This window comes from Gymnogyps californianus, chromosome 4 (assembly GCF_018139145.2).
Source record: "Gymnogyps californianus isolate 813 chromosome 4, ASM1813914v2, whole genome shotgun sequence".
NCBI classification, from domain to species: domain Eukaryota; kingdom Metazoa; phylum Chordata; class Aves; order Accipitriformes; family Cathartidae; genus Gymnogyps; species Gymnogyps californianus.
The window spans coordinates 55,768,962-55,796,620 of record NC_059474.1 but is presented as its reverse complement, the minus strand read 5'-3'; the positions used below and the strand labels follow the sequence as shown (position 1 = coordinate 55,796,620).

The 27,659-nt window shown below is 41.3% G+C and overlaps 1 protein-coding gene across 1 annotated transcript; it reads right to left on the bottom strand.

Moving 5' to 3' along the window:
• Nucleotides 1-213: 213 nt before the first annotated feature.
• On the bottom strand, nucleotides 214-27,659 carry MTTP (microsomal triglyceride transfer protein). The gene is made up of 18 exons (XM_050896397.1): nucleotides 27,596-27,659; nucleotides 22,554-22,741; nucleotides 21,828-21,971; nucleotides 19,716-19,823; nucleotides 18,849-18,965; nucleotides 17,498-17,637; nucleotides 16,497-16,647; nucleotides 12,909-13,066; nucleotides 11,851-12,019; nucleotides 11,161-11,268; nucleotides 9,984-10,204; nucleotides 8,718-8,921; nucleotides 7,983-8,080; nucleotides 7,759-7,880; nucleotides 6,755-6,982; nucleotides 1,797-1,921; nucleotides 1,295-1,465; nucleotides 214-382 (listed from the first exon to the last, which is right to left on the bottom strand). Exons 1-18 carry the CDS (start codon nucleotides 27,657-27,659, stop codon nucleotides 214-216), a joined length of 2,685 nt encoding a protein of 894 aa, XP_050752354.1.

The window sequence follows — 27,659 nt, the reverse complement described above, 5'->3', positions numbered from 1 at the left end:
CCTTAGCTTTTTTTTTACAAAAGTCTTAAATATAGGTTAATATGTAAACACTGCGCACGCACTGAGAGTTTGATCCTGGCCTGTTGAAATCAATGGCAAATTTCCCATTAACTGCAGTAGTGCAAGATCAAGCTCCAAGTTAGTACGGTACGTACAAGCCTAAGTCATTGAGGGAGCCATGGATTCAGGAAAGCAAAAGCTCAGGTGCCCATTTCAAAACCAGCTGCTGGAGGAATCAGACTTTGCGCCGAAAACCTTCCTGCACATGTTGGAGTTTTCTTGATGGAGAGGGTATTCATTACCCGCCAACAGTTCTGCTTTCCCTCTCCTTGCAGTGTATCGTCTGCCAGATGGTAGACTTTCATACTTAGTCACGTAACGCCTGTAAAGACACAACATGGTGGTCTGGCATGAGCAAATTTATGCAAAATCTGTATCCTGTAGGTGAGGCTAGAGATAAACACTTTACATACAGACGACATTACACTTCCACAATGTGTAGGTATAATCAGAAGATGGTTTAGTATCTGCAGAATAACAGATACTGTTTTCTTAGGATTTCCTGGAGATCCTCGAGTTCTTTAATTCCTCTCAGGCTTGCCATCTTGTGGATCAGAAAAGCCTGAATGGAAATCTGGCACAGGCTCTGCAAATGTTATCGCCCTTAGGTCTTAGCAAATAGGGATTAGGAGGGCGTAGTAAACCCAGCTTCTCACATGGCAATGCAATCACTACTCTTTGGCTACTGGAAAGCATCTTTTTTACCTTATTGTGCGGTTGTTCAGCTTTCAGGAAAGTTGGTGCCTCAATATGATAGAATACAATGGTTGCAAGAGCTTAACACACCAGGTACTTTTGTTGACACTAGTAAATAGCAGATGATGAAGAAAACTTTCCACTTCAGCTAGTTTATGGCTATGCACTTCCTCTCTCAACAGTGTAATAGAGAACTACTGCTGACAAAGTTTTAGGTCACCATCAGAACTGATCGTACGCGAGGGGACCAGTGTCCTGCCACTTCAGTTACTTTACTTGCAAAACCAAATTAGAAAATTGGACTAAAGTGCACATTCAGAGGAAGCTGTGATCTTCAAAGATTCATCTCGGGGTGAGGGACAGAGAAGAATGGGTTAGCAGAGAGGTTGGTGTGTGTAACAGCCTACACTGCACCTGATTGTGTTAGGCTGAAATTTGGCCTCTGTTGTTAATCTCTCATGGTTGTGAACACCAAAAGTTCCAGATTCAGCAGCTGGCTGGAAGGATGCCTCAGAAATTGTGTGCTCTTAGTTCTTACCTGAACGGAGACTCGACTCTGTCCATCTGCATACAGACTAAAAATGGGTACTGTGAAAACTGCACCGTGGAGATGAAGTCTAATGCCGTTTCTACTTCCAAAGTGGTTTCCATACCAGTTTTTACAAAGAAGGAATCCACCTCAGTGTTACCAGCTATAAACATGGCTACCCTGCAAACAAATTCAGGCATTACAATTAATTCAAAACACATTAAGAAAGAGGAAATTAAATTGCAAACAGTCCTACCATCCATACATAAAAACTGCCCTCAAAGGAGCCTGTTCTTCAGGTAAAGGTATATAAATTCAGATGAGACCAGTGGGAACTGGTATTACCCAGGTGGAAAGGAAAAGAGAAGTACAAGTGTTCTCCCATGCACATAACTTATTTAATCTTAACTCATCTGCAAGGTCTTTTATATTTAAATTCTTCTCATTGGGACTACCGGGGCTCAGGAGCCTGAGCTCTCTACAGCTATAGCACATGCTGGGAGTATCTCACCGGTTCTTGACGTTGGTTTTGGATTCCCTGTACCACAGGCTGAACTCCATCCCTCCCGAGATGTCGATGGCCAGGCCGCCCAGGAACTCCGCGCTGGCCCTCGGCCCGGACTGCAGCTGAATCTCCTAGAGCCATCAGAAAGCACAGGTAACTCCCTTGTTACTGACTGCAGACCTCAGTAATTTCCTTACTCCCGTTTGTGCTACGATCTCACCACTTGTCATTTTGCAGGAACAAAAAGGAATAGAGGGCTTTTCTGAAAGGGTGGACAAAACACCCCTGATGTACCTCACTCCCTAGAAAACGGGATGAAGCTAAGGCAAGGTGCCTTGCATCCTTCCCCTCTTCCCTATGTGCCAGCTGGCATAATTTTTGCAAGGAGTATCACTGCAAGGAATATCATGGCCTCTGTCTCCAAGAGCTACCACGCAAGCCTCACGGAGGCTCTGCTGGCAGTCCAGCCAAGTCAGATTAAACCCCTCGCTGGAGCCCCAGCAATGGCGCAGTGCAGCGTGACTTTCGCAGCACACCTGATGGCAGCCTCGTACTGGCAATAGGATGCAAAGTGCTGCAAGCAGTCGTGCGGTGTGTAGTGGCTCTGAACCCACCGTATGGCAGGAATTACATCTTCAGTGGCTGGGTGGCCAAATCCATAAGATAATGCGCCTTAATTGCCACTGTGAATTTGCATTTAATGCATTTTCCATCAACCATCAAGTGTGCTCATGGCTGCTTGAAACCTGTACGGCTGGACTGGAAACACATCACATGGAGTCCGTTTCGGAAGTGGTAATATAGCTCAGGGTCATGGCAGCTCATTACTTTTAAGTTTTGACACACAGCCAAGATTTTAAGGTTCACTCAGCTTGGCAATCTAACTCACTTTATACAGTTGTCCTGCTTCCCTAAGAACTAGTGGATTAATTCACTGTTTTAAAAGAACCATTAATTTGGGAAAAGTTTATTTTGATCATGTCCCTCATGTACAGGACACTTCCTCCTCTCTCCCAGCTGGTTTTCTCCCTCCCCCCGGGTTTCTGTGCCTGGGGTATTCTCAGCACCTGTAATGCCACAGGCATTTGTAGGATGTGCAAATACCCAATTTCCTCCCCCTTTTTGATGTCCAGCCACCTTAAAAGTCTCTCTTCTCTTCTTAGCTATTCTGTAGCCCAGTAGTTCCAGCTAATACTGACCCAAGATTTAAGAAAGAAGCAAGCAGAGACAGTCTGGCTTCCTAATCCCTATAGCAAGGAGCAACATTTGGGAAAGTTTTTATTCAGAGCATTAAAGTTTTCCTGGTGTAATCAAGGACTTGGATAATTATAGTGGCTGTATATGGTTACTTCACCTTTTAGGGTAAATAAACAATCTCTGAAACAATCTCCTTGGCAGAACCAACTTGGCAGTCAGTTGCTGCTGAAGTGGGCTTGAGATTTAATGTAAGATTGCAGTGGGCTGGCTGTGGCTTATAAATCCAGCATGCCCCCAGCAAGTGTGGTCATACTGTGCTTTGATTTCTTATTTTCACCCAAGTAAAATTCATGGGTTGGAACTGTGGTCTTTCTGAAATCAAAGGGAGTTTTTCTACGGACTGCAATGGGGCAAGGAATACTTTCCTTGTCAGTCTGTTTAGGTGTGGAGATAAAGCTTGTTTTACTTTATTTTACCATGCTTTTAATTGGGACTGAATTGGTGGGTAGCTGTTAATGAGCAAGGAGGTAACAGTATACATTCTGGCAGAGACATGTACACACAACCAGAGGAGCAGTTATTTTTAGATGCATTGTCAAATTGCACCTAATAATATTAGAGTAGGCTTGGTTTGCAATGGCTGCACTGTTTAAGGCTTTAAAGGCTACCTAGAATTAAGTCAGGTTTGTTACTGAAACCAGCAGAGAAGCTAAGGAGCACTTGTCTTGTGTTTTACTAGCTCATCTATTTCCTTATTTAGAGCTTAGTCCTGTCCTTCACCTCATGTGCAAATCCAATCCAGGCTGATGGGAGGTGTAAATCACAGGGACCCAGCTTCCTCAGGAGCAGTATTTTCCTTTCCCTTCCTATTTTAAGCTTTGTGTGTCATTTGCAGTGGAAAATGTGATCCGAAAGATCAGAATCGGTAGTTTGTTACTGTTTAAAATGCTGAAATGTGCTATGTTTCAATTAAGAAAAGTTTCTTTATGTACTGCACTGACAGTGCTACTGTAATGCAATACAGAGACGGCTGAAACAGGCACTTCTTTGGGAACTGGCTATCTTCCACTGGGGTCTGGCTTTCAAATGGTTTCTCTGACCTATTAATACAGTATTTAATTTCTCTGTGCTTCTGGCAGGTGTGTTGCCTAGGAGAAATATTAACACTACTGAACTTTAATGCAGGTGACCTAGGAGTCTCAAAACAGTTTTATGAGAGCTGTTTATTTTATAGAAGGAATTATAACTTCTGGATGGTTATTCTTAGCCCTCAAACAACACTGTGAGAACTGGCAATGGCTGTAAAATACACTCTGATTTCAGTTTGTGGAGTTATGTGAGAAAAGATGTTACAGATGGTGGGTGGGAGTGTAAGCTTTAGAAGCAATATTATTAACTTGGAAATCACCTCTCCAAAATATGCCTGTTGTGATTACTGCAGTTGTAAAGTTAATGAAAGGAAGCTATTTTCCAGAGGTTTCCAGAGTTATTTAGTAGATTGACAGCACTTTGAGTACAACTCAGTTTTGGTCTTTCTGTGCAAAATGATCCTTATAAACAGCAATAGGGGAGCAGAACTTTTCTAATATTTAAAAATCACTTTTCTCAAAATCAGGCTGCACCAATGCAAAAATCGCAACCCAAATATTACATGAGTTCTTTTCTGACAATTCAATTGCCCCATTTTTAAGTTCCAGTCTTGGCTTCCAAGCCATCCTTTTGATGTTTGATCTCAACTGTGCTGTCTGTATTTCCAAACCAAATAGGCGTTTGGTTTTTGCCTGTTCTGAAATCACACTGCGGCCAGCTGTGGCACACTGAGTTTTGGTATCATAGAATGGGCACTGTTTCCCATGCCTGGTTTTCTTCTTTGAAAGAAGATAAATCCATGTTTGGCTTGGTTGTCTACAGTATGAATTTGTAAAGGGGCTTATGTTCTGGGCAAGGCCTGTCCATGCTGGCCAGGGAAAGTGGAGGTAGTACTCAACTATCAAGAAGCTAGATTAATTACAGCTCTCTTGCACTGTTTTTGATCAGTTCCAGTGTTACACCATTCACACTTCCATTCTGACAGTGTTTTCTGGTACAGTTGTAATCACAGTTCAAGAATTTGACAGGTGAAAGCATTTCTAATGAAGCTTAACTGGGTTATGTGGGAGTGCCCAAACCGTGTTGATGTTGCTGTTGACCTGGAACATAGCTGTAAAACCATTGTTAGAAAGATGTGCTGTGTTTAAAATGCAGCTCAGCCTGAAGCTGTGTTCAACAGTGCTTTAAACAATTTTTGCCTTTGTGGGATGTAGAGGTAAGAACAAGTGCCTTTTTGGTTGTGAACACCCACTTTTGGTTGTGTCCACTGCTTGAGTCCCAAAGAGCTTAGGCAGCAACTGTGCTAGTGGCAACCCAAGAGAGAAAGCAGGGTGGGATCCCATCGCATCACACTGCTGCCAAGGCTTCCAGAGAGTCAGTGACTGACTGAAAATGTTACACCCTGATATTGTTAAAAATGGCACGCAGTCCAGCCCTGGTGTGCCCCAGACTTTTGTGAGGTTCTCCAAAGACGAGGAGTAGAGAATCTGCTGGCTGGCAGAGCTCTTGGGATGCCCAGCCAGCTGATTCAGCCAGGGTATGTATGGAGCTTGGTGCATGCACAGCAGTTGGAAATACTTAGTTCTGTAAACAGCATGCTCGTACGCTCAGGACTGGACATGATTATCTTTCTCACCTCTGCAGTCTGTTTGTTAAATAGGTCATGGTAAAGTTTTTGCCCATAATCTGCATATGAATTGTAAAGCATTGTTGGAATGAGGTTTAGTTAGCCAATTTCTGCACTACGTGGGAAGCCCTCTAGACTTATAATACCGTTACAAAGGGGCTGAGCTGGGTTCAGGATGGGGACAGCTGTCATGTCCAGAGGCTGTTTCTGTGTAATTTTGATCAGAGTGGATTTTCTCATCATCTGCTTTTGGCATTTTCTTTTGCCAAGTATTAAAGGAGAAAAGTAAAAAGTAAAGTTCGAGCCTGCAGATGTTTCATGAGCTGAGTGCTGCTGTTAAATCCACAAGTTCTAAGGAGATCCCTGCTTGGGAAGAACAAAAATATCAAACCAAATGCTGGCCCTGCACTTTCAGAGAGACGTCTAGATTTTTAGTCCTCCAATAATACATTATCTAGCTGGTTATATTTGTATATGAAAAATATATGTATTTGTATATGTGTAATCCTCACTTTAATTCCTCGTTTTGCCTAGCAATAAGCATTTGAAATTTAGACCTCTTAGCATTGTTCTTTGAAGGTTAGTTATCTGGGAAAGTTTGAGTACCAGTGATTCATTCATTCAGTACCTGACAGTTATTGCCTAATTGGACGTAAGGTCTCTGGACAACTTGTGAAGAGGAAAACTTAGGTGGTCACATGGGACAATACTATATTACAAGAAACTGTGGGAGGGGAGGCCATAGCTGACAGCAATATGAGTTTTCTACAGGAAATCTAACTCAGTTGGATTTGCTTTTATTCAGTGTCACTTTGTTTTCTAGAATGATATGTGTTCTCACTTTTGTCCTAGATTACTTTTCATGTAATTTCATTCTGTTTTTTAATACCTGTGACTTTTCTATTGCTCCCATAGTAAGAGAAGCCTATATAACATTGATCAGGTTTATCAGCATTGAAAAGAAAGAAAATAAGATGTCCTACAGTAACAGTGTGGGGGAGGGAGCATCTGTGCTTAAGAGACAGAAAAAGAAGCAGTGTGCTATTAGTACCTGTGAGTAATCTGTCAGGAGGATAAGTCCTTTCACCACGTTAATGGGATCTCCAGTTGCTGAGAACATTTTAGACATTAAATCACCGTACCCTTGGAAAAATGTAACTGGCCTGAGTTGGACATCGAACAGAATGGCTGACATGCCAGCGAAGGAGTCCAGGTTTTCCTCGCCTTCATCAGGAGTTGCAGCTATTATGGACTCCAGACCTTGAGCTTCAAGTACCACCTAAGAAGCAACAGTGACACAGAATCAATGAAAAAACTCTGCCTGACCGAGGCTGTTAACAACCCTACACATTTTCTTAATGTCTAAGAGCCTAACTCTAATTTTTGTAGCTGTAGATGAAAAAGTATGAGGTTAAGACTTAAGGGAACTAGAAAAATGGAAAATAAAATAATCTCATGGCATGTTTTTTCCCTTTAGATGCAGGCAGAATTTGCCCACATGTAGATCACAATCCCGAGCCTACTTTCCTTTCAAACAAATTTTCCTTTATTCATATGACTATTTTCCACAGACAGTTGGGAGGAAAACCCAAAGATGTTCCACTGCACAATTTTTGTCCTGCAGAAATTTAGGAGGATTGTAATATTGAAGGTACTTGCCAACATTAAGAAAAGTCCAAAACAGAGGCATCTCATTTAAATCTATTTGATTCGTACATTTGATCCACTCCTTGTATTTCCATTCTATGTTATACCCAAAACACAGGACTTGATTTTACAAACTCACAAAGCTTTTACTGATTACATCAGATAAACAGTATAGGCTTTAATCAGAGACAGAACTTCATATATGATAGAGAACAAAACACTTGTCTTTTTGGTTAGGGCAAACATGTGCCTCACTGGCTGTTGTGAGTTTCTTTTTCCCCTGTTATTGGCTTGTGCTCTGCCCAGTGCAGCAAACCTTATGGTCTTAAGCATTAGCTGAATTGATTTAGAAGCTGTAAGAAGAGGACCACATACTGGCTTAGTTTTCATGTACAGTGTGGCAGTTACCTGGCTGGCATGAAGTTCAGCATTTCTATCGAAAATATGGATGTTCATGTTACTTCTCCTTAAAATGCCAGAGCCTGAATAGAGGATGTCAAGGCTGTATGTGGATGATACATCAGGACCACCTTAATTAAAAAAAGAAAGAAGGCACCTGTGACTAAACTCGTGGATTAATCAAATGTTTGGGAATACAAACAGGGTTAAAAGGCAATTTCATGGTTACATACGTGTAATATAGCCAGAGTAGGCAGAGGAAGAGCCCATCTTGGAGAAGCGATCATAGTTATGAGCACGCATGTCCTTCAGGACTTGCCGAACTGTTTTGCTGTGGTATTTCAAAACAAACAAACAAACAAAAACACAGAGACACAAAAATGTTATGTTACCAAATGTATTACTGTTCCGTAGAAATATCAAATTTGAGAGAGGGTGAATTTCCCAGTAGGAAAGAGGGTCTTCAAAACCCTCACATTTTCCCACTAAAAATCTGCCCTAACCCAGAGTCTCTTTTCCAATTTCAGCTACTCCTGCAGCCATAGCTAGAAAGGCAAGCAAAGGTTGTGCTTGAAAATTAATGGTGTTGACAAGAAGAGATATTTTGATTATTTTCATTCTAGTGCTGTGATGTTTAAAATTTTTCTGGTTCGCTGGTTCTTAAAATATAAAAGCAAGGGCCCCACTGAGAGAATTAAGACCAGCAGATGACATTTCTTACAGTAATGCAAGTTAGATGCCTCATTCTTATTTGTACCTCTGAAAATGTGAATAGCTATTAAATGAATGTCATTGAAATGCAGAGATTTATTCTGAAATATCAATACTTAAATGTGACACAAAAATCAGGCGTCCTTTTATACTATCCTTAAATTTTACAGTAGTAATTCATGAGAACCTGTGTGTTCTTTGGGTTTCTGCAAAGAAGTCAGGATGAGCTGTATTTATTTATACTGAACTTAACGTACCTTGAAGGCATTTCAAAGTGAAGTATATCTTGGATCATGGAGAGCATGTACTTGTTCATTTCCAGAGGCAGTTCACCAATGGAGAGCAGGATGTTTTTCACTTCCATGTAGGATGGGTTACTGTTTAAGATGATAGCAGCTGCAGTGGTTCGCACTGTCTTTTCATGGACTTTACGATTCTGGTGGTATATCCTGTTCATTGTTCCTTCACCTGGTCAGGAAACAGATTATTCAGTCAGTGCTCACACAGATGACTGGGCAAAGTACAGATTGGAATCTCGTTTATATCAGCTTAAGCTAGCTCCATAGCTAAGGCTAATACATAAGGATACATTTTCAGCACCCTGTTTTTCATGGTCCTTTTGGAATGTACGAGACACGTATAGCTCAGTGACCACATGGGCAAGTGGGGCATCTGTTATGTTCTCTCAGCCACAGTCCAAACACAGCCTTCCACACTGATTTGCACAGCGGGCTGTAAATAAGTAGGAGCGCTAAGATCAAAATACTGTGGCAGTGGTAAGATCAAGAGAGAGATTTCCTTCACTGTTAAGGGAATGCGTACTTTAAAAAAATCAAGAATCTTGCAATTTTAATTTTCTAGATAGTGCCTGTCCCTGAGAAGGTCGTGACACATCTTTGTTACAGATAAGTCCATGGAGAGCCATGTAGCCCCACTGACAGAATGGCCTCCGGCATGTTCATTGCAGAGCAGCACCCTGACAACCTCAGTCACAGCTGCCAGCAGTAGGTATGAAATGGGATGTAGGGTAATGCAGCAGAGGCAGGACCTCATGTTCCACTATTTTGTATGTCTTCTCTTACTCTTGGAGGCTGCAAGGTAAGATGCAGCTATTTTACCCTTCTCTTACTTCATGCATTCTCCCTGGCTATGTGAAAGCACAAGAAAGAACAGGGGTTACGCAGGTGCCCAAACGTTCCTAATGTCTCCTGTATATCACAGAGAAGGCAGGGCTCTTGCGAAGGGAGCCCAGTTTTTCCTGCAGACTGCTTGCCACCTTTGATGGTTGTGTGTGACTCTGGAACCAAAGGCTGACTAGCACCGGCAGTCTAGGAGCTGGGATTTGGCAAGCAGGAATGTATAGAGTTTTCTGGCTGGAACTGAAGTGTGTATAATAATTTCCTGGAGGTAAAAAAACCATACGTGAGGCATCTTTAAAAAGAGTGGGACTGACAAATGAACTCTGTTAACTTATACTTTATGGTTAATACAGTCTCTTGCACTTCTTTTCTTGGGCAGTATATTTTCTTACCTCTTTGGTGAGAAAAGAAGGATCATATCTCTGTAAGGCAGTGGCAGCAAGACTGCTGATGGGCCCTTCTTCTGACTCGGCATACTTGAGAAGCAGTGGAATTGCTTCGGGAAGGAGTGCGTTCTTCAGTGCCAGCAGGTACATCCTCACATTGTCATCTTTCTTAGCCTTCTCCAGTCTACTTAGAATCAGCCTTTTGGCTTCCACAACAGCCTAAAGAAAATCAACAGCATGTTTAAATGGTGATCATAAACCTACCTTTTTCCCTCACAGAAGTAGGAGGGATGGTTTCAAAGCATCATTGCACAGGGTTAGCAAAGGTGTCATTCATAAACTGTATGTCGACGGCTTCCTTCAAGCATAACCAAAGTGGCTATAGCCACAGTGACACCTGGTCCACAGATTTCTCATTTGCTTGCTGCTCCTGCCCTGATTCAGGGACTTCACAGGTCTTACATGTGGGGCCAACATGTCCCCACAAAAAAAGACAAGGGAAGTGTTCTTTAGTGCTTCATAACATAATGTTGTAAGAGTGCTTGGCAACTAACAGGGGAAGGAAAAAAGGATTCCTAAGGGCCATTCAGGTGCTCTGTGTCTTTTCAGCAGTGTGCTGCAATCCCGAACAGCACAGATCCAGCAGGCAGCAGTGCCTTGTCTGATCGTCCTCATCCTCTATCACCAGCATCTACTCAGTACATGGTCAAGATGATAGCCTTCCTCCTGGGTTGTTCTATGCATGTTTGGGGCAGAGTTGAGTACTTAAACCAATGAATTTTCTTCACAGAGCTGACATAACCTAAGGTGATTGCAAATATTAAATAGATCCTGAGTTTGCCAGTGTTTCTCTGAGGACATGCAAAGCTTTTGGACAAGGGAGTACAAGTACTGCTTCTGCTGACAGACAAGGCAGTGAGAAAAAGTTCTGTCTGGGAGAAATCCACAGAAATGGGAAGAGACCAGATTAAAGCCTAAAGCGGACAAAGTAGATGTCATTATTTAAAAAAAACAAACAACCCTCTGTCTACCTAACATAGGAGTTTATGGGCTTATTTTAAAACAGGGGGGAATATGCTTCCCGTGTCTTTCATGCTCTCCCAGTAACATCAGCAGGGATCATTCATGTGTGTTGCAGACTAGAATTTGGCCAGCAGTGAACAGCAGATACTCACTGGAAGCTTGCAGCCTTCTCTGTCACACAGCTTTCTGATGTGCGCTCCCATGACAATGACAAGGGTTTCTCTCATCTCTTCATTTGCGATATCACCCTTGAACTTAGCCTGTTATGCAAAAGCAATGCTGTTAGTCTCTCTGTCTAAATGTGATGAACCACAGTCTGTAGTGGGCTGAATACCCTCCCTCACTTCCTGTGAACATTAGTGCAATGCAAAGGCAGTGATGACCACAGTGGCCTGGGCTCAGGCTAAGCAGAGCCTATGCTCTATCATTATATATAATAACTGACTGCCATTTTCCCCTTGAGTTACATTCAGTGTCTCAAATAGTGGATTCATTTTGAAGCGATGTTTAAAAAAAAAAAAAGAATATTAAATGGTTACAGGACTTTGATAAGGCAACAATCCAACAATCCTCAAACTGTTTTGGTAACACTCAGAATTATGTTTGTTTTCCAAGTAGTAGATATTGATAACATTTTACAAAGTAAACAGACTTCAGTCTGGACCTATGAATTTTTGTTTTTTCCAGGCTATATGCTACCAGCACAATTAAAGGAAACCCTGGAAGGGATAAAGAAAGGAAAATTGGAAACAGCAACAGTCATTTCTTCTTTCCTTCCCCTTTGACAGGGATGAGGCTAAAGAGTATTAACTCAGTTGTATTTGTTTTGTCCTTCAACTTACAGTTAAAGATTTCAGGAGCATTTCACTGGGGTGAGAAGCAAATCCACAGGCATACAGGAATCGCTCCTGCAGGGCAGAAGTGCTTGCATCCTTAAAGTCAAGGAACTCCAGTATGGCCTCCAGAGATGCTGGGGTCTGAGCAGATGTTACAGCATCCACTACCTGCGGACTACAAAGAAGTGGAAATGAACATATCATCGTAATGAGCTAGAAAATACTGAAAAGACTGCTGCATATAGAAAGAAAGAAGCTAATGTCCTGAAAGATCTCTTCATTGCAGGTAAGAGACAGAATTTTTTACTCTTGTTGGAAAAAACTGTGTCCCTGAATTCTTCCACCTCAAAATGGTAGATGAACTCCAGAAATTATTCATGTCCATGGATAATAATATTTGAATTTATGCAAATATGGGACCAAAAAAGTATTAAAAAAACAGAACTATCCAGAGTGTCTTAAAGTTTACAGGACAAGCTTGTAAATGGAAAAAGGTGTTTTATTTCTACATACACAATGGCAACTAGAGAACAGGCTTCTACGCTACCTGAGTTACTCTCAGGTTTATCTCTATTGTTAACAACTGCTATAATTTGTTTGAAAGACCCTGACTGTATGGTGGGACTCAGGAATGCTTTCCAACTCCCAAGTCTAGGTGCGCATGCTGTTCACACCCAAGCTCTAATATTAGGACAATATCCAGCATGAGCCATCCCCTTCTTTGCTGTATTTCCATTCGAAGGAAACAAATGGGCAAGTCAAGAACAAGTTATAGAGTGTTTCAGAACAAGCAGTCGGGATGAGAACCTTTGGGTAAGCTACAAAGCATGTTTGCCTTGCATTGCAGATACAATCTTGGTGGCTGAAGGGTGTGCTGCAAATATATTATACTACAAGAACAAACACAGCTTTAAAAAAAAAATCCTTTTCCTGTAGACAGTACTGAATACTGTTTTTGCATTGCTAGGACATCACCAGTAGAACTGAATCTGTTTGCATGCAATTTGCCCTTCTGCAGTTTTAAGTAACTTAAACCTTTTGAAAGCTTGTTCATGATGACTTACAGAAGTTCTTTATTTTCACTTCTAATAATCTGCAGTATCTCCTCTTTTGTAGCTTTTCTGATGTTCTGAATGAAGGACAAAAAACTTCTTGCTGCTTCAGCTTTGGAAAGTTTTTCAGGATACATATGTTCTCTGATGCTCTGCCAGTGTTCAGAAAGCTGCAAAATATTTCACATTATGTCAAATCTCTCAGACTGTGGTTTCAGTTCTCAAAATCAGACTTACTAAATGCAGATATGTGGGCCAGCTATTGCTCAAATTAGCTGAAATCCAATAGATTGCTGATCCTTTAGCTAAGTATTATTTAATTTATGATATCCCAGCACAAATATCTTTGAAACCTTTGTATAGCTGTCTCTCTTCCAACACTTTAGTATTTTCCTGATAATGCACATTGCCTCAAACGCAATCTATTTTGGAACAAAACATGATTATTTATACTGTAACTGGAATAAGGTGAATTCTCTTCTTTTGCAAATTTACTGTGCTTTCTGGTGAATACAGTGTTTGCCTTCTGTTCCCATTTTCTCCTAAGTCAGTTTTTTTAAAGTGGGAGATGCACAATCCCCAATTCATAAATTAATCATATTTTCTTAGAAGATCGTAATTTTGTAAGTGGTTAGCGTGGAACAGGAGTAAATGTCCCATAATTAATTCCCATTTCTTATTCATAAACCTGCATAAGATGGGGAGGGATTTGTGGTTATTGTAGAAAATGATAGGTAACATGGTATTAGAACAGGTATCGGCTTCTTCATATGTTGTTGCTGTATTTATTCCACACACCACATTTTTGACCTGAATGAGCCAACATGGTACCAAAGCACCTATATCTGTCCTTCCAGATACACTCCCATAAGAAACTGGTGCAGGTATTTTGACCTTTCCTCTCTCACTTGCCTTTGCCTCTGTTATCTCAAATTATCGAGAACATTCCTTGGTGAAAACTCAGCTGTTCTTTGCAGCACTGTTTACTGCAGTTTTCCCAAGTGGGAAATAACACTAGCACCTATTTGACCTTCACTAAAATACTTCCCCTCTTCATGGGTTTTGTATTAGGCAATAACACTTGAACCTGCCGGCAAATAGAAGTATCATTCAGCAGTACAGAGTGCAACTTCCATCAACTGTAACAAACAATAATTAGGCAACAATGATTGAGACATACGATATTTCCTGAGGATTAATGACCAGCTGGGAGGAGCTTGTGTTCTGAGGCACATATGGGTCTGTTAACCTCAACTGGTGATTAGTGCTTGGCACCAAGGTCAGTGTGGCTATTATAAGCTGAAATTGGATAAACATATGGGGCACTTCCTATTCCCCTTGTTGAAGTTGCACCATAGCCTGGCAAAAAATCTCTAACCTCATTAATCCTGTATTTTCTCCTGTGCAAAGCCCAGCTGTGCAGGCTGCTCTTAGTCAGCTTAGCCCATACCCTAGAGACGAGCAAGGTGGGAGATGCGAGCTGGAGCCATCTCAAGCAAAAGAGAGTGGAGACCAAGTCTTCCTCTTTGGGAGGGTGCTCTAACCATTCAGCTGCTACAAGGAGCAGCTGCTGTCTCCTGCAGTGGCCATGACTTTAAAAAACAGCATTCACAATTGGCTTTTGCAAGGCGCCTCATTCTCCTGATGTGAATGTCAGGCAGTTTGGATTGAATACCCCAATGATTCAGGCACAGATGCACACACTTCCACATAGCAATGCAGCCGAGCTCGGACACAAATCTCTTGTCTCTCTGACAGAGAGATCAGATCAGAGGTCTTGTGGGCACCCTAGGAAAATTCAAGCCAAACCAAGAGGTCCTAAACTGAGCAGGAGATGGTTCTGAATGTCAGTGCCTGACAGCTGCTTTACCAACCTACAAAGGTTGGCTGCACAAGACAGAACAAACCCACCTCAGTTTCAAAAGGGGCAAGCATCCGTTCCTGTAGGAACCATGAGCATAAAAAAAATGTAAGAACCATGAGCTCTTCTGAAAAGAGCATGCTTTATGATGACTAAACACAGAAATCTAGGCCTAAATTTAAATGTAAATGTTGGCCATAACCTCACAGAAGCTACTGCTGCCATCTGTGAAGTGGGGATAGTAATGGTTATTTTACCAAATTCATAAAGATAGAGATAAGACCTGTTATGATTTAAAAAGGGTTTTGAAAATGTAAAACTGTAGGGCATACCATGTCAGCGTGGCATTAATGTATACTATGATATATAAGTACCAAATGTTATGTTGCTGCTTTGGATACAGTGTTCTGTTTATAGACCCCATCTTTTCATAGCAGTTACTGTAAAATACAGTGAGAAAGCAGGACTTCATTCTCATCGTGCCATTAGGTTTATAATGACATAGCTCAGTCCCCAGGCAGTGCTCTGGAATTATACCCAATGTTTGTTATCTTGGTCTGGAAATTATCTCTATAACTATTGTGACAAACTTGGTTCCAAGTGACAAATTGGTCAGCGCAAACCCCGATGAGCAGAGTCAGGGAAAAAGCACCTGTCCCTGCTCTGTTTAAGATCCCTTGATGTTCCCTGCTCAGAACTGCTCCAGCACGCATGCAGCATCATTTCTATTTCATTTCCCCCAACATATTTTTTTACTTTCTCTGCGGCTCAACAAGCATTAGACAAGATAAATTATTACAGTGCAATGCTACTTCCAAATAACTAGCACAAGTTCCAATATAGTAAGGTATTTGTGCTCATAAGGAGTATCTCTGGAGGTTTAAAATTATGTGTGCTGAATAGAAGCCTTATCTCGCTTATCAAAAACTGACAGAGAATAATAATCTTTAAATTAATGTTCCCATTCACTGCTAAATTAATTCCGCAATGGTAATAGCATTAAAACTGTTTGCTAACAATCACTGTAGCAATTTATATTAGTTTATGATGAATAGCGTCAGTAAAACAAAAGATGATGCATTTACAGTACCAAGCTCTTAGTAGTCTTTAGATGTCTTAAATATAAAAAAACAAGGTAATTTTTTTTTTTTCCAGGGGAAAAAGGAGAACAGTATTGGACGTGCCAAGAATACTAAAGCCCCATTTTTAACTTATAAAATACCTATAAAGTCTTTTAAATAAAAGACTTTCTTCAGGGTCAGGCAGTAAGAAGAAGCTAGATATATTACCAACAAATGTTTAGCCTGCCTAAGGAATGGCTAACTACGTTTAATTTCGAGGAGCAGTTCAGCTCCTCCATGACACAATTGTTTATAAACACTAGCCAACCATCTTAAAAATAATTTCCCACTCCACTACCCAGAGAAAATAAGCTCCTGCCAACTCAAGCTTGGCAAAGATGAGATAAAACAAAAGGGTGTTGTATTTTCTAGTGGTCTTGAGAAATACTGCACTCAGTCTTTGAAAGAGAGCAAAAAGGTTGGTACTTTTAGAGGTAGATCTTAAAACACCCTTGTGTGGTGGAGCACCATTGCATCACTACCATGCTCCCCACTCCGGGGCTTATTTTAAATTGCTACGTTAGACATCTCCTAGTGGGCTGCTTGGACAGAAATTTCTTTCACACTTGTTTTGCTCAGCTAACCGACCTGAAGTTCAACAAGCCTGTGTTTACTTACTGAAGGACACTTTCTGCATTCGGATTTGACTGGCTCTGCTACTAGTGGCACAGCAACGTAATGGGAGTCCAAGGTCTTGATAACACTAGCGACTTGCTTCCCAGCGATCAGTCCAGGGCCAGCTTGCACTGACTTCAGTTCCAGTCTCTGCCTGTGTATCCATACAGTGAAGACACCATTAGAGCTCAACTGTTAAGGCAGAAATGCAGAAATCACAGCAGGAGGAAACAAAAAACCCCTCCACAGACCAAAAATACAGAACACAGACTTACTGAAGTCTTATTTTGAAATGTTCAGAACGTGGCAAGTCTATGGCTTTTTTAAGGTAACAGAAGTATCTGGTACCAGCAGAATTACTGCTAGAGGTATGTGGCATAAAATACCTAAATAATAGACTTTCTAAAGTATGGATTTATAGCACCTGGTAAATAGACTTCAGTAACCATATACATTCTGAAATGTTTCATATATTTGTTCTAAGAAGATATGGAAAGTGAGGTTTTGAATGTACATTTTAAAATATCGTAATACTAAGGAGATGCCCAAATCATTTATCTTGTATGAGTACCTCCAAACTTTCAGTGTTTTGTAGTCTAACACAGATCTAGGTTGCACTGTTGTTTCCTTTCTATGCAGCAGATTTTGTTTTCTATACTTCTGAACTTTCACTTACTAGAAATGGAGATCCATTGGAAGTATTTCTTAAGAAATGAGAGGACACAGAAACTGAACACCTACAGAAGTAATGTGTTGTTTAAAATGTTTTGGCCAATTCCAGCTGTTTTAATTTCATTTCTTATGAATGCCATTATTTATTATTTGCAGTATGGTAGAGCCCTTCATCAAAGTTGGACTAGGTACCATATGGATACAAAAGAGACCTAAATCCTTACCTAGAGAGTTTACAGCCTTAGATCTTGATGCTGTAAGACATACACATATAACCTGACTTGAACCACTAGTCCTGCTACCATCAATGACAGTCAAATCGCCCAACTTACTTTGAAACTATTTTGGCACCTGTTTTTCGTCGGAAATTCAGAAGCAAAACATAATTTTCTTCTGCCTTAATGGATTTAATGAAACTGTCTTCCAGCACATAAATTGTGGCAGATGTGGCTTTTGTACTGACATCTAAAATCTGAAAATAATTAAAAAATAAACCAGAAAAAGGGCTGATCAATAAACAACAGAATAGGAAAAGAGCTCACAGTTCCAAATCAGGGCAAAATTCGTAATGTAATAGAGCCAAATGAGGAAGGTGCATGTGGGTTGACAACATCTCAAGCTAAGCCTATAAACCAGGTTCTCAAGAATTCCTTCTGCAACAAGAAGCCACTCACTTCTGCACCATGTGTTTCAAATTCAATACGTACCAGGGGAAAAAAAAGGGGGAGGAGGGGAGGAAGTTATGGAGCAGGCTGCAACTGAGAAAATGCCCAGTACTACATTTAGTTAAAAATACACTTTAAATAAGACGAGAAGCTTTTCCAGGGAAATGTCTTGTAAATAAGATTGTCATGTTCACACCTGGGAAGCAAAGCCAGCCACCTTGCTTGATCTGTTTGTAAACAAGACGAAGTCTTTGTGGCAAGTGTGAAAATCAGGAATTCAGTCACAGTGTTAAGGCGGTTTATTAACAGAGTGTGTGCTACCTTTGTACTTCTCTGAGCTGAGAAAGGTCAGTTTCTGATGCGGAGAATCCCAGTGTCTTCAGCATGTATCCAGCCTACACTCAGTAGTAACTGCTTAGAAAGGCATTTACTAGTAGAGGAGGACCGTTAACACCATAGTAGGGCTTCAGTTACCTCTGCGGCACATCTCCTACATTACACCTGTGCAGTAGGGACACCTTTGACCTTCCAGGCAAGCCTGACTGGGTTCCATTCAGGAGTCAGCGTCTTGCCTGGCCTTTATTGTATATACTAAACGCTGTGACTTAGCAGCTAGGAAAAAGGTTACTGTTGTCACTGTGACTGTGACTGTATCTAGTATTTTCCTCCAAAGAAAAAAGAAGCCTCGCATCGATTAAAACTTCAGTACAGCCAGGACAAAAGTGCTGTAAATCTGCATAAAAACTAAAATATGTTATCGATGAGATCAAAAAATTATGTGAATTGGTGTGCTGTACTCAATGTCAGCTGAGCCAAGGTGGTTTACACAAGAGGAGAATCCTTTCCCTGTTCTCCCCATGGGTACTACATATGACGTTTGTACAGTAATACTACAAAATGGACATGTAGAATTTGCTTTCTGTAATGCAAGAAAGGACTTTTGAGAAAATGAGTAATAGCTACTAAGAATATATTTTAAATAGGCAGAACAGATTTTATTTTGTTAAAGAAATCATACCTGGTTCTGGCTGGTAAATCCTTGGTTTTCTATTTCACAGGAGTCCAGGGCTTTTATTTTAGTCACTTGATCTTGCCGCACATGGTAAGTAGTATTGCATTTCCCAGATATGTCCACCTTGGAAAAAAGAGTTAGATTAGGACAATTTCTTGAATTTATCTTTGGGACCCCAGAACACCTTCCAAAGATGAACCATTTTCTCCGCTGTTGGAATCTTGTACCTGAGATGCTGCACTGTTTGGATTTATTTACCAGTTTTGAGTGTTTCTAACTAGCTGCTTTGGATAGGCAGGGGTACTTTTCATTAGACGGCTATGAAGGAAAGTAACAATGTTTGTTTAAACAAAAAATTTAGGAAACACCTGGCAGCTGGCACTATACTCACAAATTCGAGTTAAATTCCAGCTTTGCTCATGTGGACAAATGTAGAAATTTAATACTGTAATGCAGGTTAAATGGATGCGGCTAAACCATTGCTAACTTTGTGTGAATACTCTGTTTGATTTAAAATGGCCTAATCCATTGAATTGAGTTTAGCAATCAACTGACTTTAAACATCAGTATAATCTCTTTTATAGTGACCTGGTTTAAGTTGGTTTATTACCAAATTCTGCTAAATTGATAAAAGTATTTTAAATCAAATGGATTTCACCAATTCTTTACGTTAATTGCAGCAACTTGACTTGTGTCACCAAATACTCAGAAGACTGTCTTTACGTCCCCAACCTCAAATGCGATCAAAGGGCTGATTCCTGTCACAGTTCATTCTTTCTGAAGTCAGCAGGAGACACAGGTCTGCCTTTCAGAGCAGACCGGGCTCTGCCTGTTTCTCTGATGATGATTATCTTGCCAGATATAGCACCATACCTCACGGGCAGCACCAGAGTGCAGCTGTAGCTGGAAAAGGCTAGCCAGACCTCTCTTAATATTTTGAGTAAAACCAGGTTCATCTTGATACGAGTAGAAGTTTTTGACCTGTAGGAATAAAAAACAAGTATATAACAAATCTGATTAAATGAGAAAGGAATAGTAAGGATCCTCTCTAGAAAAACTCCCTTTACTTTTTTTCTGTTTGGGAAGCTGAATTTGGACCTGTTGCCTTTATTTAAGCAAACTCCAGGGGCTGCAGGGGCTGCTGATAACAGTACAAACATGTTTCGGGCTTCAGCTGTACCTAAGTACAGTTTCAGTGCAGTGAGCATCTTTCCTCCTGTTAATTAGAGAGAATTTAGAAGGGAAACAGGAAACTTCACATAATTTCACAAGTCACTCATTTTTCTGCATAATCCTCAGATAATCCCTCCCCACAGGGGCATAATATCTCTTGCACTTTGATCACAGGTTACAAAAAACCCAGAATGAATCACAGATAAATCACAGTTAGAATGACTTAAATGACACGTCAAACACATCACAACCTTTGCACTTCATGGGTCAACTGTTGTGCCTGAGCCTCTCCTCTGGTAACAAGACTTTGCACCTCCACTTTGCATTCAAGGTGCTTTAAAAGTGCACTTTTTTCAGGAACTGTAAATACAATCAGCGTGTTATCTTGGGGCAACCCTGGAAAGTGAAATCACTGTGCCAGGGATGAAAGTATCACACCACAGAGAAATCATAAAAGGAGTGTACAGACCCTATTACCTGAGTAAAAGCCCAAGTTTTTAATACGACATCTCAATCTTAGCATGTGAACTGCTTGATGTATTAGGAGCAGATGTATTTTGACTGTGTTCTTTTGATACCTCTGTTCTCATTTAGGGATGTGTACAGTTGGGAGCCAGTGCTGTCCTGTTTCTTTTTATATTGTGTAAAACTGATGACAAGGCTGAGTCTGAAAGTTACTTAGCAGGCCTGATAGCAGCTGCAATTCAGTAGGCTGAGCTGGCGGCTAGGGTATGTGCTCAATGCCTATTTACAGCAGGAGGTAAAGATCCTGCCGGGATAGGGTGTCACAGCCCTCACTCTGCTCTGCAGAAGAGAAAAGGGAGTGTGACCTTCAACCTTCCTCCTTTCTCACTGCCCCTCTGCCCACGTCCCACCTGCCGAGCATTGCACAGGCTGCAGAGTAGAGAGCGGGGCTGTTGGCCTAATGCAACAAGCAATGAGAGGGTGAAGGAGCGTGGAGAGGAGGCAGGAGCAGCCATGGCTTAAGCCTTTCCGCTCCCTGGCCAGACCAGTAGGCTGAGCGCAAGGGAAGAAGTGAGCAGCTCCGCAGGGAAAAAGAGGGGGAGAAGGATTTACTTGAATCCCCTTCTGAGCAAAACTAGGACTCTGAGAGCTACAATTGGACATGGGTGCTCCTGTGGTGGGACAGTGCTTTGGTGCTCTCTCAGGGCAGGCTATAAAACCCAGGCACACACTGAGACACACCCGCTCACTGTCCCTTCTCTTCTGATTTTTGGAGACAGTTTCCCAGTAGAGGAACAACATGAAAGGCTGTAGCTCTTTCAGCATCAAGCTCATTGACTTGGGACCGTTGAAACTGCAGGTGACACTGAAGTAAATAAGCAAGCCAGAGAGGCGGAAAAAGCAGTCATGCTAAAATATTTGATAAGGGTTTAAAGTGATTAACACTGTTCCTCATAGACTCTGTATAACCTCCCTCATGACAAACTGTATCTCCTTTTCTGCCTTCAGACCTTGGATAAAATCCTGGCCTCGCTGAAGTCAACAGCACAAATCTTACACAGCAATTGTGCATATACCTACATATGTACCTATATATTTGTGGCAAATCTGCTGTTTACTTCCACACTGTATGGTGTTCTCAACGCACAAGAGGCTTGGGATGGAAGGGCCCCTTGTACCGGTAAATTACAGTCTGTTCTAAACTATTGTATTTCGTATAGAAAGATAGGACATGATGGCATATTAAGAACACTGAGAGGATAGTGAATTGGTAAATTCTCCAAGCCTGTAAGAAAAGATTTGTCTCAGGTTTCCTCAGGGATTGAATTTTAAAAGACAAGGTCTTACTTTTCCACGGACTAGCTCAAGAACTATGGGCCTCTGTAAAGCTTCCAGATATTCTTTCCCGATGATCTTCTCTGTGCTTTTTCCTTTGAAGATGTTTTTAGCAGCTGGACGTTCATTCACATTTTCAACTTGAACATCTCTTAGCTAGCAAAGTAAAAGCAGAGAAAATTTGTGTAGAGAGCAGTTTAGCATTGGCCTGGGGTAGGATGAATAGACTAAATCACCTAATACATCTTTTTTGTTTCTTCATTTCTCATTCTGATCATTAATCTTCCATGATTACTATGTCTATGTTTTCAAAAGAAACCAGCACTCACCAATGGGGAAATAAGTGGCAGAAAAACTCATCATAAAGCTAAGTACCAAACCCAGTTTGTATTTAGCAAATGTCATGATTTGCAGCTAGAACCAAGGACTTCAGACAACCTATTGCCCCTCTGCTAGGTACCTGCACAGCAGTTGTTTGAAGCTATAGAAGCTGTATGAACCAATTTCAAAATATAGGAGATATTCTGAAGTTCTGGCTTATGATGTTAGATATATTCTTGTGAAGTCTTATTCTATAGCAATCAGCTTATCGAAGAAGCTGGTTTTAGTTGATGAGACTAGAGAAGAACAAAAGATTTAGCTCATCTTCTGAAAATGAGTTCTTCAAGATTAGATTAGCAGTTAGATAAATGCAGAAAAGATGAGGCATGTCTTAAGTTGTCTGATGGCATTAATTACCGTAATTTTGATCAGCTGGTCATCATCATTGTCAGAATTTCTCCATAAGAGGTTGACATCCACACCAGAAGAAATCCGGTATCCTGCACTTTTCTGCAGTGATGCTTTCACTCGATCAACATACACTTCAGCTGAGTAAGCAAACTTATAGAGCTTGTCATTATTTAAGCTTGGTCCAGTAGTGTGCCCTGTTTGGAAAGCAAAAACAAACAGTGTTTTAGAATTGACTAACTCACATAATCTGTCATTTTCTCTAAAAAACACCTTTAGAAAAATTAAAAATTTAATTGCCAACAAAAGATTTATGGGGCTGATCCTGCTACCCTTGATTACAGAGGCTGTCCCACTGGAGCAGCTGGGGGTTTTTTGTGATTAAGTTGACACTAATCTCTTATATTTAAGATAAGAATGTCCACAAAATCCTTTGTTCTAGCTCTACATTTAAATAAATAAGAGAGAGTCAAATTCTTTACTTTGGGTATGTTAACATTAGAAATTAATCCAAAATTATTTGCAACTCAAAATACTGTAATTAATCATACAATTTGTATGCTTAGCAATTTGAAATGCACTGATGTAATTTTTTGGAGCCAACAGAAATTGTTCTCTGCATGTCTTGCACATTTATTGGGAATCTTTCCATTGAGAGCCTTGCCCAGGGGTGACATGAATGTAATGAAGACATTGGGAAAATATTTTTAGATTAAATAATTAAGCCCTTGTTCTTTAAACTAAACAATTGTCCCCGTAGCTGTGCCTCTGCTGTTAATTGATATATGTTAAAGGATATAAAAGCCAAATTCTACCATAAATGCAACTTGCATACCAATTTATGGTGCCATTTCCATCTGCATTAACAACTCAGATAGACTGTTCCCTAGGGATTCAGTTGCACTCTTGTTAGTGTAAATGAAATCTGTAGTATACAAATAACTTTTATTTCTCCTTTATAAAACTTCTTACTACCACACCCTTTCCTATCTCCTCTTTCTTTTCTCTCATGCACAGCCATGTGGGGAATGTGTGACACCAGTGTCACAACTCTCTACCCAGCCTCAGGCACAGGAATTAAGACCGTGCCCCTAAAATCTGTGGCTAAGGAGAATCAATTTCTTCTTGAATACTCTTTAAATACTTTGTCACAAAGGGTACACATAACATTCCTTTTCACTGCTTTCAAGGGCTTCCCTCCTCTGGTGCGGATGGCTACAAAGGTCTCTTCCACACAAGAAAAACTGACGAAGTCAGTTAGTAGAGGGAAGACAAGGGAGGAGAAGCTGGCTGCACACAAAGTGCTCTTACATCCGCAAAGCAAATACACGTACGGTGACCTTAGGTGCTATCTGTAAGCAGCACGGCACTAGCCTCTCGGACCCGAATGCTGCACCACTGAATCCATTGGGAATTTCTTCACGGAGTTCAGGAGGTACAGAGCAGAAATGACAACTTCACAACAGAGCTGATCTAAGAAAAGCAAAGTGCTGTGCTCAGGGAGATGCATCTCAGTCTTATGACAAGTGCAGGGGAAAAAAAAAGAAAAAACTATCAAAACATCTCAGACAAATTCTTAAGCATGCTGTAATGTAATCAGTGTGCTCAAAGTCTATTGCAGAGAATCAACAGGCTATCTTGATTTATGTCATGTCCCTCAGTGTTTTATTTGACTCTGCTAAATAAATTTCAAATCACTGCATTGGTAAAAAGGAAAACCAAAGTCTTTTCTTATTTCACTCTCAGATTTTAAATCCAATTAGGTAGGTGCACAGTGTAGTTCCATCATGGCTGGACAGATACATTCTGCAGTGCTCAAAGAGTACAAAACCCCCTTTTTTTAAGGTTGTGCTCACTTCCTTCCCCTGTTCGCTCAGATGTCATAGCAGTAGATTAAGGTCAGCTTCAAAGAACCTTTCCCTGAGGAAAATGGTGACCCCACCAAGTCTGGTCTGCAAGTTGCGTAAATTGGCAAAGCTATGCAGAACTAAACTGACTTATGCCTTACGCCAGCTGGAGATGTGGCGCAGCAAGTTTGGTAATGCCAGGGGGAGCAGCCTGTTTGCATGTGAGAGCTCAAAGCTGTAACTATTGATTTTTTTGCAGGGAGGCTGAAGCATTAATGTCGGCATGACATGGCTCTTCTGGTTTTGCATGTCTTGTGTGTCTGCTTCAAAACAAAGTCACCAAGAGGTGTACAACCCTTCCTTCAGGTTTACTGTGAATTTCCTAGCCACTTCCCCAATTCCGCTCACTCCTATCAGCTTTGAAGCTACGTTGCCCTTGAGAGCAGAGGGTGCTCAGTGCCTGCCCAGAGATGGCTGCCACTTTCAGAGACACCCCTGGTTCCTTGCAGTACCTCAGAGCTGGTTGCTTCCTGGTTCAAAATGTCCTTCATTTGCAGCAGAAACAGCAGTGCTAATGATTTAGTATTGGCTGAGATTTTACGAATGCCACCCACTAGGTGCTTTCTAAACACAGAGGGTGACACAGTCCCAACTAAAGATAAAAGGTGGGGGAAAAGCACGCCCAAGAAAAATGATCTGGGTGCTGAGAGACGTGTCTTATTAGTTAAGGTGGATGTTTGTGGTTTTGCTCCCTCTCTCTTTTCGGTTAAAAGCACCTTTCACCTCTCCTCTTCCTTTTCCCACAGCTCAAACCATAGATCTTTTTTTTCTTTTGCAAGAGTTCCTTCCCTCTTCCTCCTTTTTAGCATTTGCTTGTCCCCACGTACAAAAGAGCTGTTCCCTCCTGAAGGAAACAGATGAGCAAATGATGCAGCAGCTTCTTGCAAGTGTCATGGAAGAGATGAACAATTGCAAAGTATTTCTGGGAGCTAGAAGAATATTAGGTTCTGAAAGCTTTCACCATTTCATATGTGGAAAACACTGTAGGAGCCAGGGCAGAAGACACCTTTAGTTGTAAGACTGGTGTCACTGATGGAAAAGGATGAGCCAGCAGTGGATCATGGTAAGAGAAGCAGCAGGGATGAGGCAGTATTGAAGGCAGTCCCAAGGAGTTAGCACTTACCCTGGTGGAAATGGGGAAGCCAAGAAAGACAATTGGATAGCGTGGTCAGTTTGAGAGGCAAGGGGGATATAGGTGGTTGAGGGACAGAGACACAGTGTCACTGCCCAGAACCAGTATTCAAAACAGCATAACTAAATTTTCATGCCATCTTTCATGAAGAAAACACCGGTACTATTTAAGAAGGAATATTCCTACACCTTTCTGACAGAAGCTTTTCTTAAAAAAACCCCTTGCCTTTAGAAGCTCTTTCCTTTGTATTCAGCACAGCACTGGGATCCTTGCCGCCTGTATAGCCATTGCCATTTCAGCCGATGGCAAATGTCCCACTGACTGAGAAGGGAGGAGAGATGGACATAAAGACTGCAATCGGCCATGCTCTCTTGGGGTCAGAAGTGCCTGCTTTTAAGGTGGAGTGCATAACACATAGTTTGACTAGTAATGTTAAGTGTCTGTCATTAAGGGTAACATGCCAAGTCTATAATTAAATCATGATACTGTATAATACAGAAGGTTACACTGCATGAGTAGAGACAGCTGTCAAGTCCTGTGCCTTTTATTAATACATATGGCATGCACAGCATGTGCGTCTCTAACTACTTGCTGGCTCTACCTTCATAAATTATATTTGCCACTGTTTCTGATACCGGATAGCTTTAAAAACCAAAACCCATCCGCTTCTTTGAAAACATTTTGAAGTGGAACTGCAATAGGAAAGTTTCATCTGTGCTGATCTAGATGACTTAAAAGAAAAGAATATTCCTTCAATATTTCCAAAAGGCAGCATGGCCTGGTGGAAAGGTAGAACACTCATCCTAATCCCGGCTCTGTCACTGAGGTACTAAGTGGCCTTTGGGCCAGAAATTTAGCTCTCAATCTCTCTGCACAAGAGAGAGATGAGACCTGGCAGAGCTGAAGGGAGGACTAATTAATGAGAAAATGCTTGCTCAGTACCCTGGGGATGTAAAGTGACAAGCAAATATTACTTCATATCAAGAAGGAGATTTGCTTAATTGATATTAAGGAGAAGCTGGGAAGAGCAGACACCAGAAATGTGGCACATCGGTATCTAGCCATAAACGTTACTTGGCAGTCTCGTGAAATACACTCACAGGTAGAGGAACTGGCTGCAAACTTCTCTGCTTTATAACTCCTGTTGTAAGGGGGTACGGAGGTAGGGAGGAAGGTTGCTGCTCTGTGCTTACACAGATACAGTGTCCTGGATCTCCTGCAGGGAGCAGGAGGAGGCACCCATGAGAGCACCTCTACAGCGTTTTTAACAGTTTAACCCAGGATGGCGTGCCCCCCCTGCTCCTCATCATGATGAGGACATCCTCATTAAACTAAAAACTAGGTGTCGACTCATTTTTTAAGGTTGCTGCTCCTCTAAATTTAATGTCAGGTTATACACAAAGGTTATACACAAAAGGGCCACTACCAAAGACACCTTTCTTTGCTTCATACACTGGCATTGCTGAAGCGGGCAGTCTCCATACCCTTGACCTTTGTCAGGACACCTGAGTAAAGCCCTGCTCCCAGGGCTTGTGCAGACATCCAGTTTTTCATGACTTCTTGCAGAGCAAGCTCCCCATGAAATTAATGGGATGCTTGTTACTGACTTCAGTGGTAGCTGAGTCAACTGCTCAGAAGCTGAAACCTGGAGAGCCCTGAGCACTTCCTGGCTCTGCTCCACCAGAGCACTTCTGTGTGTTCAACTTCTGAGCATGTGAAAGTGAGTCCCTTTCAAGTCGGTGCCCCCATAGCGTGTCCTGACTAAGCAAGGTCAAGATCCCCAGTCTCCTGGCTCACACCGCTGGCCCTGTGCACCTGAAAACATTGTCTCCTCCATCGCCTCTGCTGACATGAATGCCGCAAGCGCTTAAACCTTTGTAATTACTAAATGCATTTTGTATTACTTAAGGACGGACGAGTAAAGATGATAATTTTTGATGCAAAACAGATCTGCATACACACACTGGTTATGCCTTCACTGAGCCAAAAGCTGAACCAAGCCTGGTACAGACCTACCTTTAACAGAGGCTGATAGGTGGAAATGATGCAAATGAACAGCACGGTAAGAAGAATCAT

Excerpts from the sequence above, each read along its gene's own strand:
- MTTP (XM_050896397.1), bottom strand. The coding sequence starts at position 27,659 with ATGATTCTTCTTACCGTGCTGTTCATTTGCATCATTTCCACCTATCAG. Across the intron at positions 19,824-21,827 it reads TTGAGCTAGTCCGTGGAAAA|GTCAAAAACTTCTACTCGTA; the intron begins GTAAGACCTTGT and ends TTATTCCTACAG. Across the intron at positions 17,638-18,848 it reads GATTTACCAGCCAGAACCAG|ATTTTAGATGTCAGTACAAA; the intron begins GTATGATTTCTT and ends AATTATTTTCAG.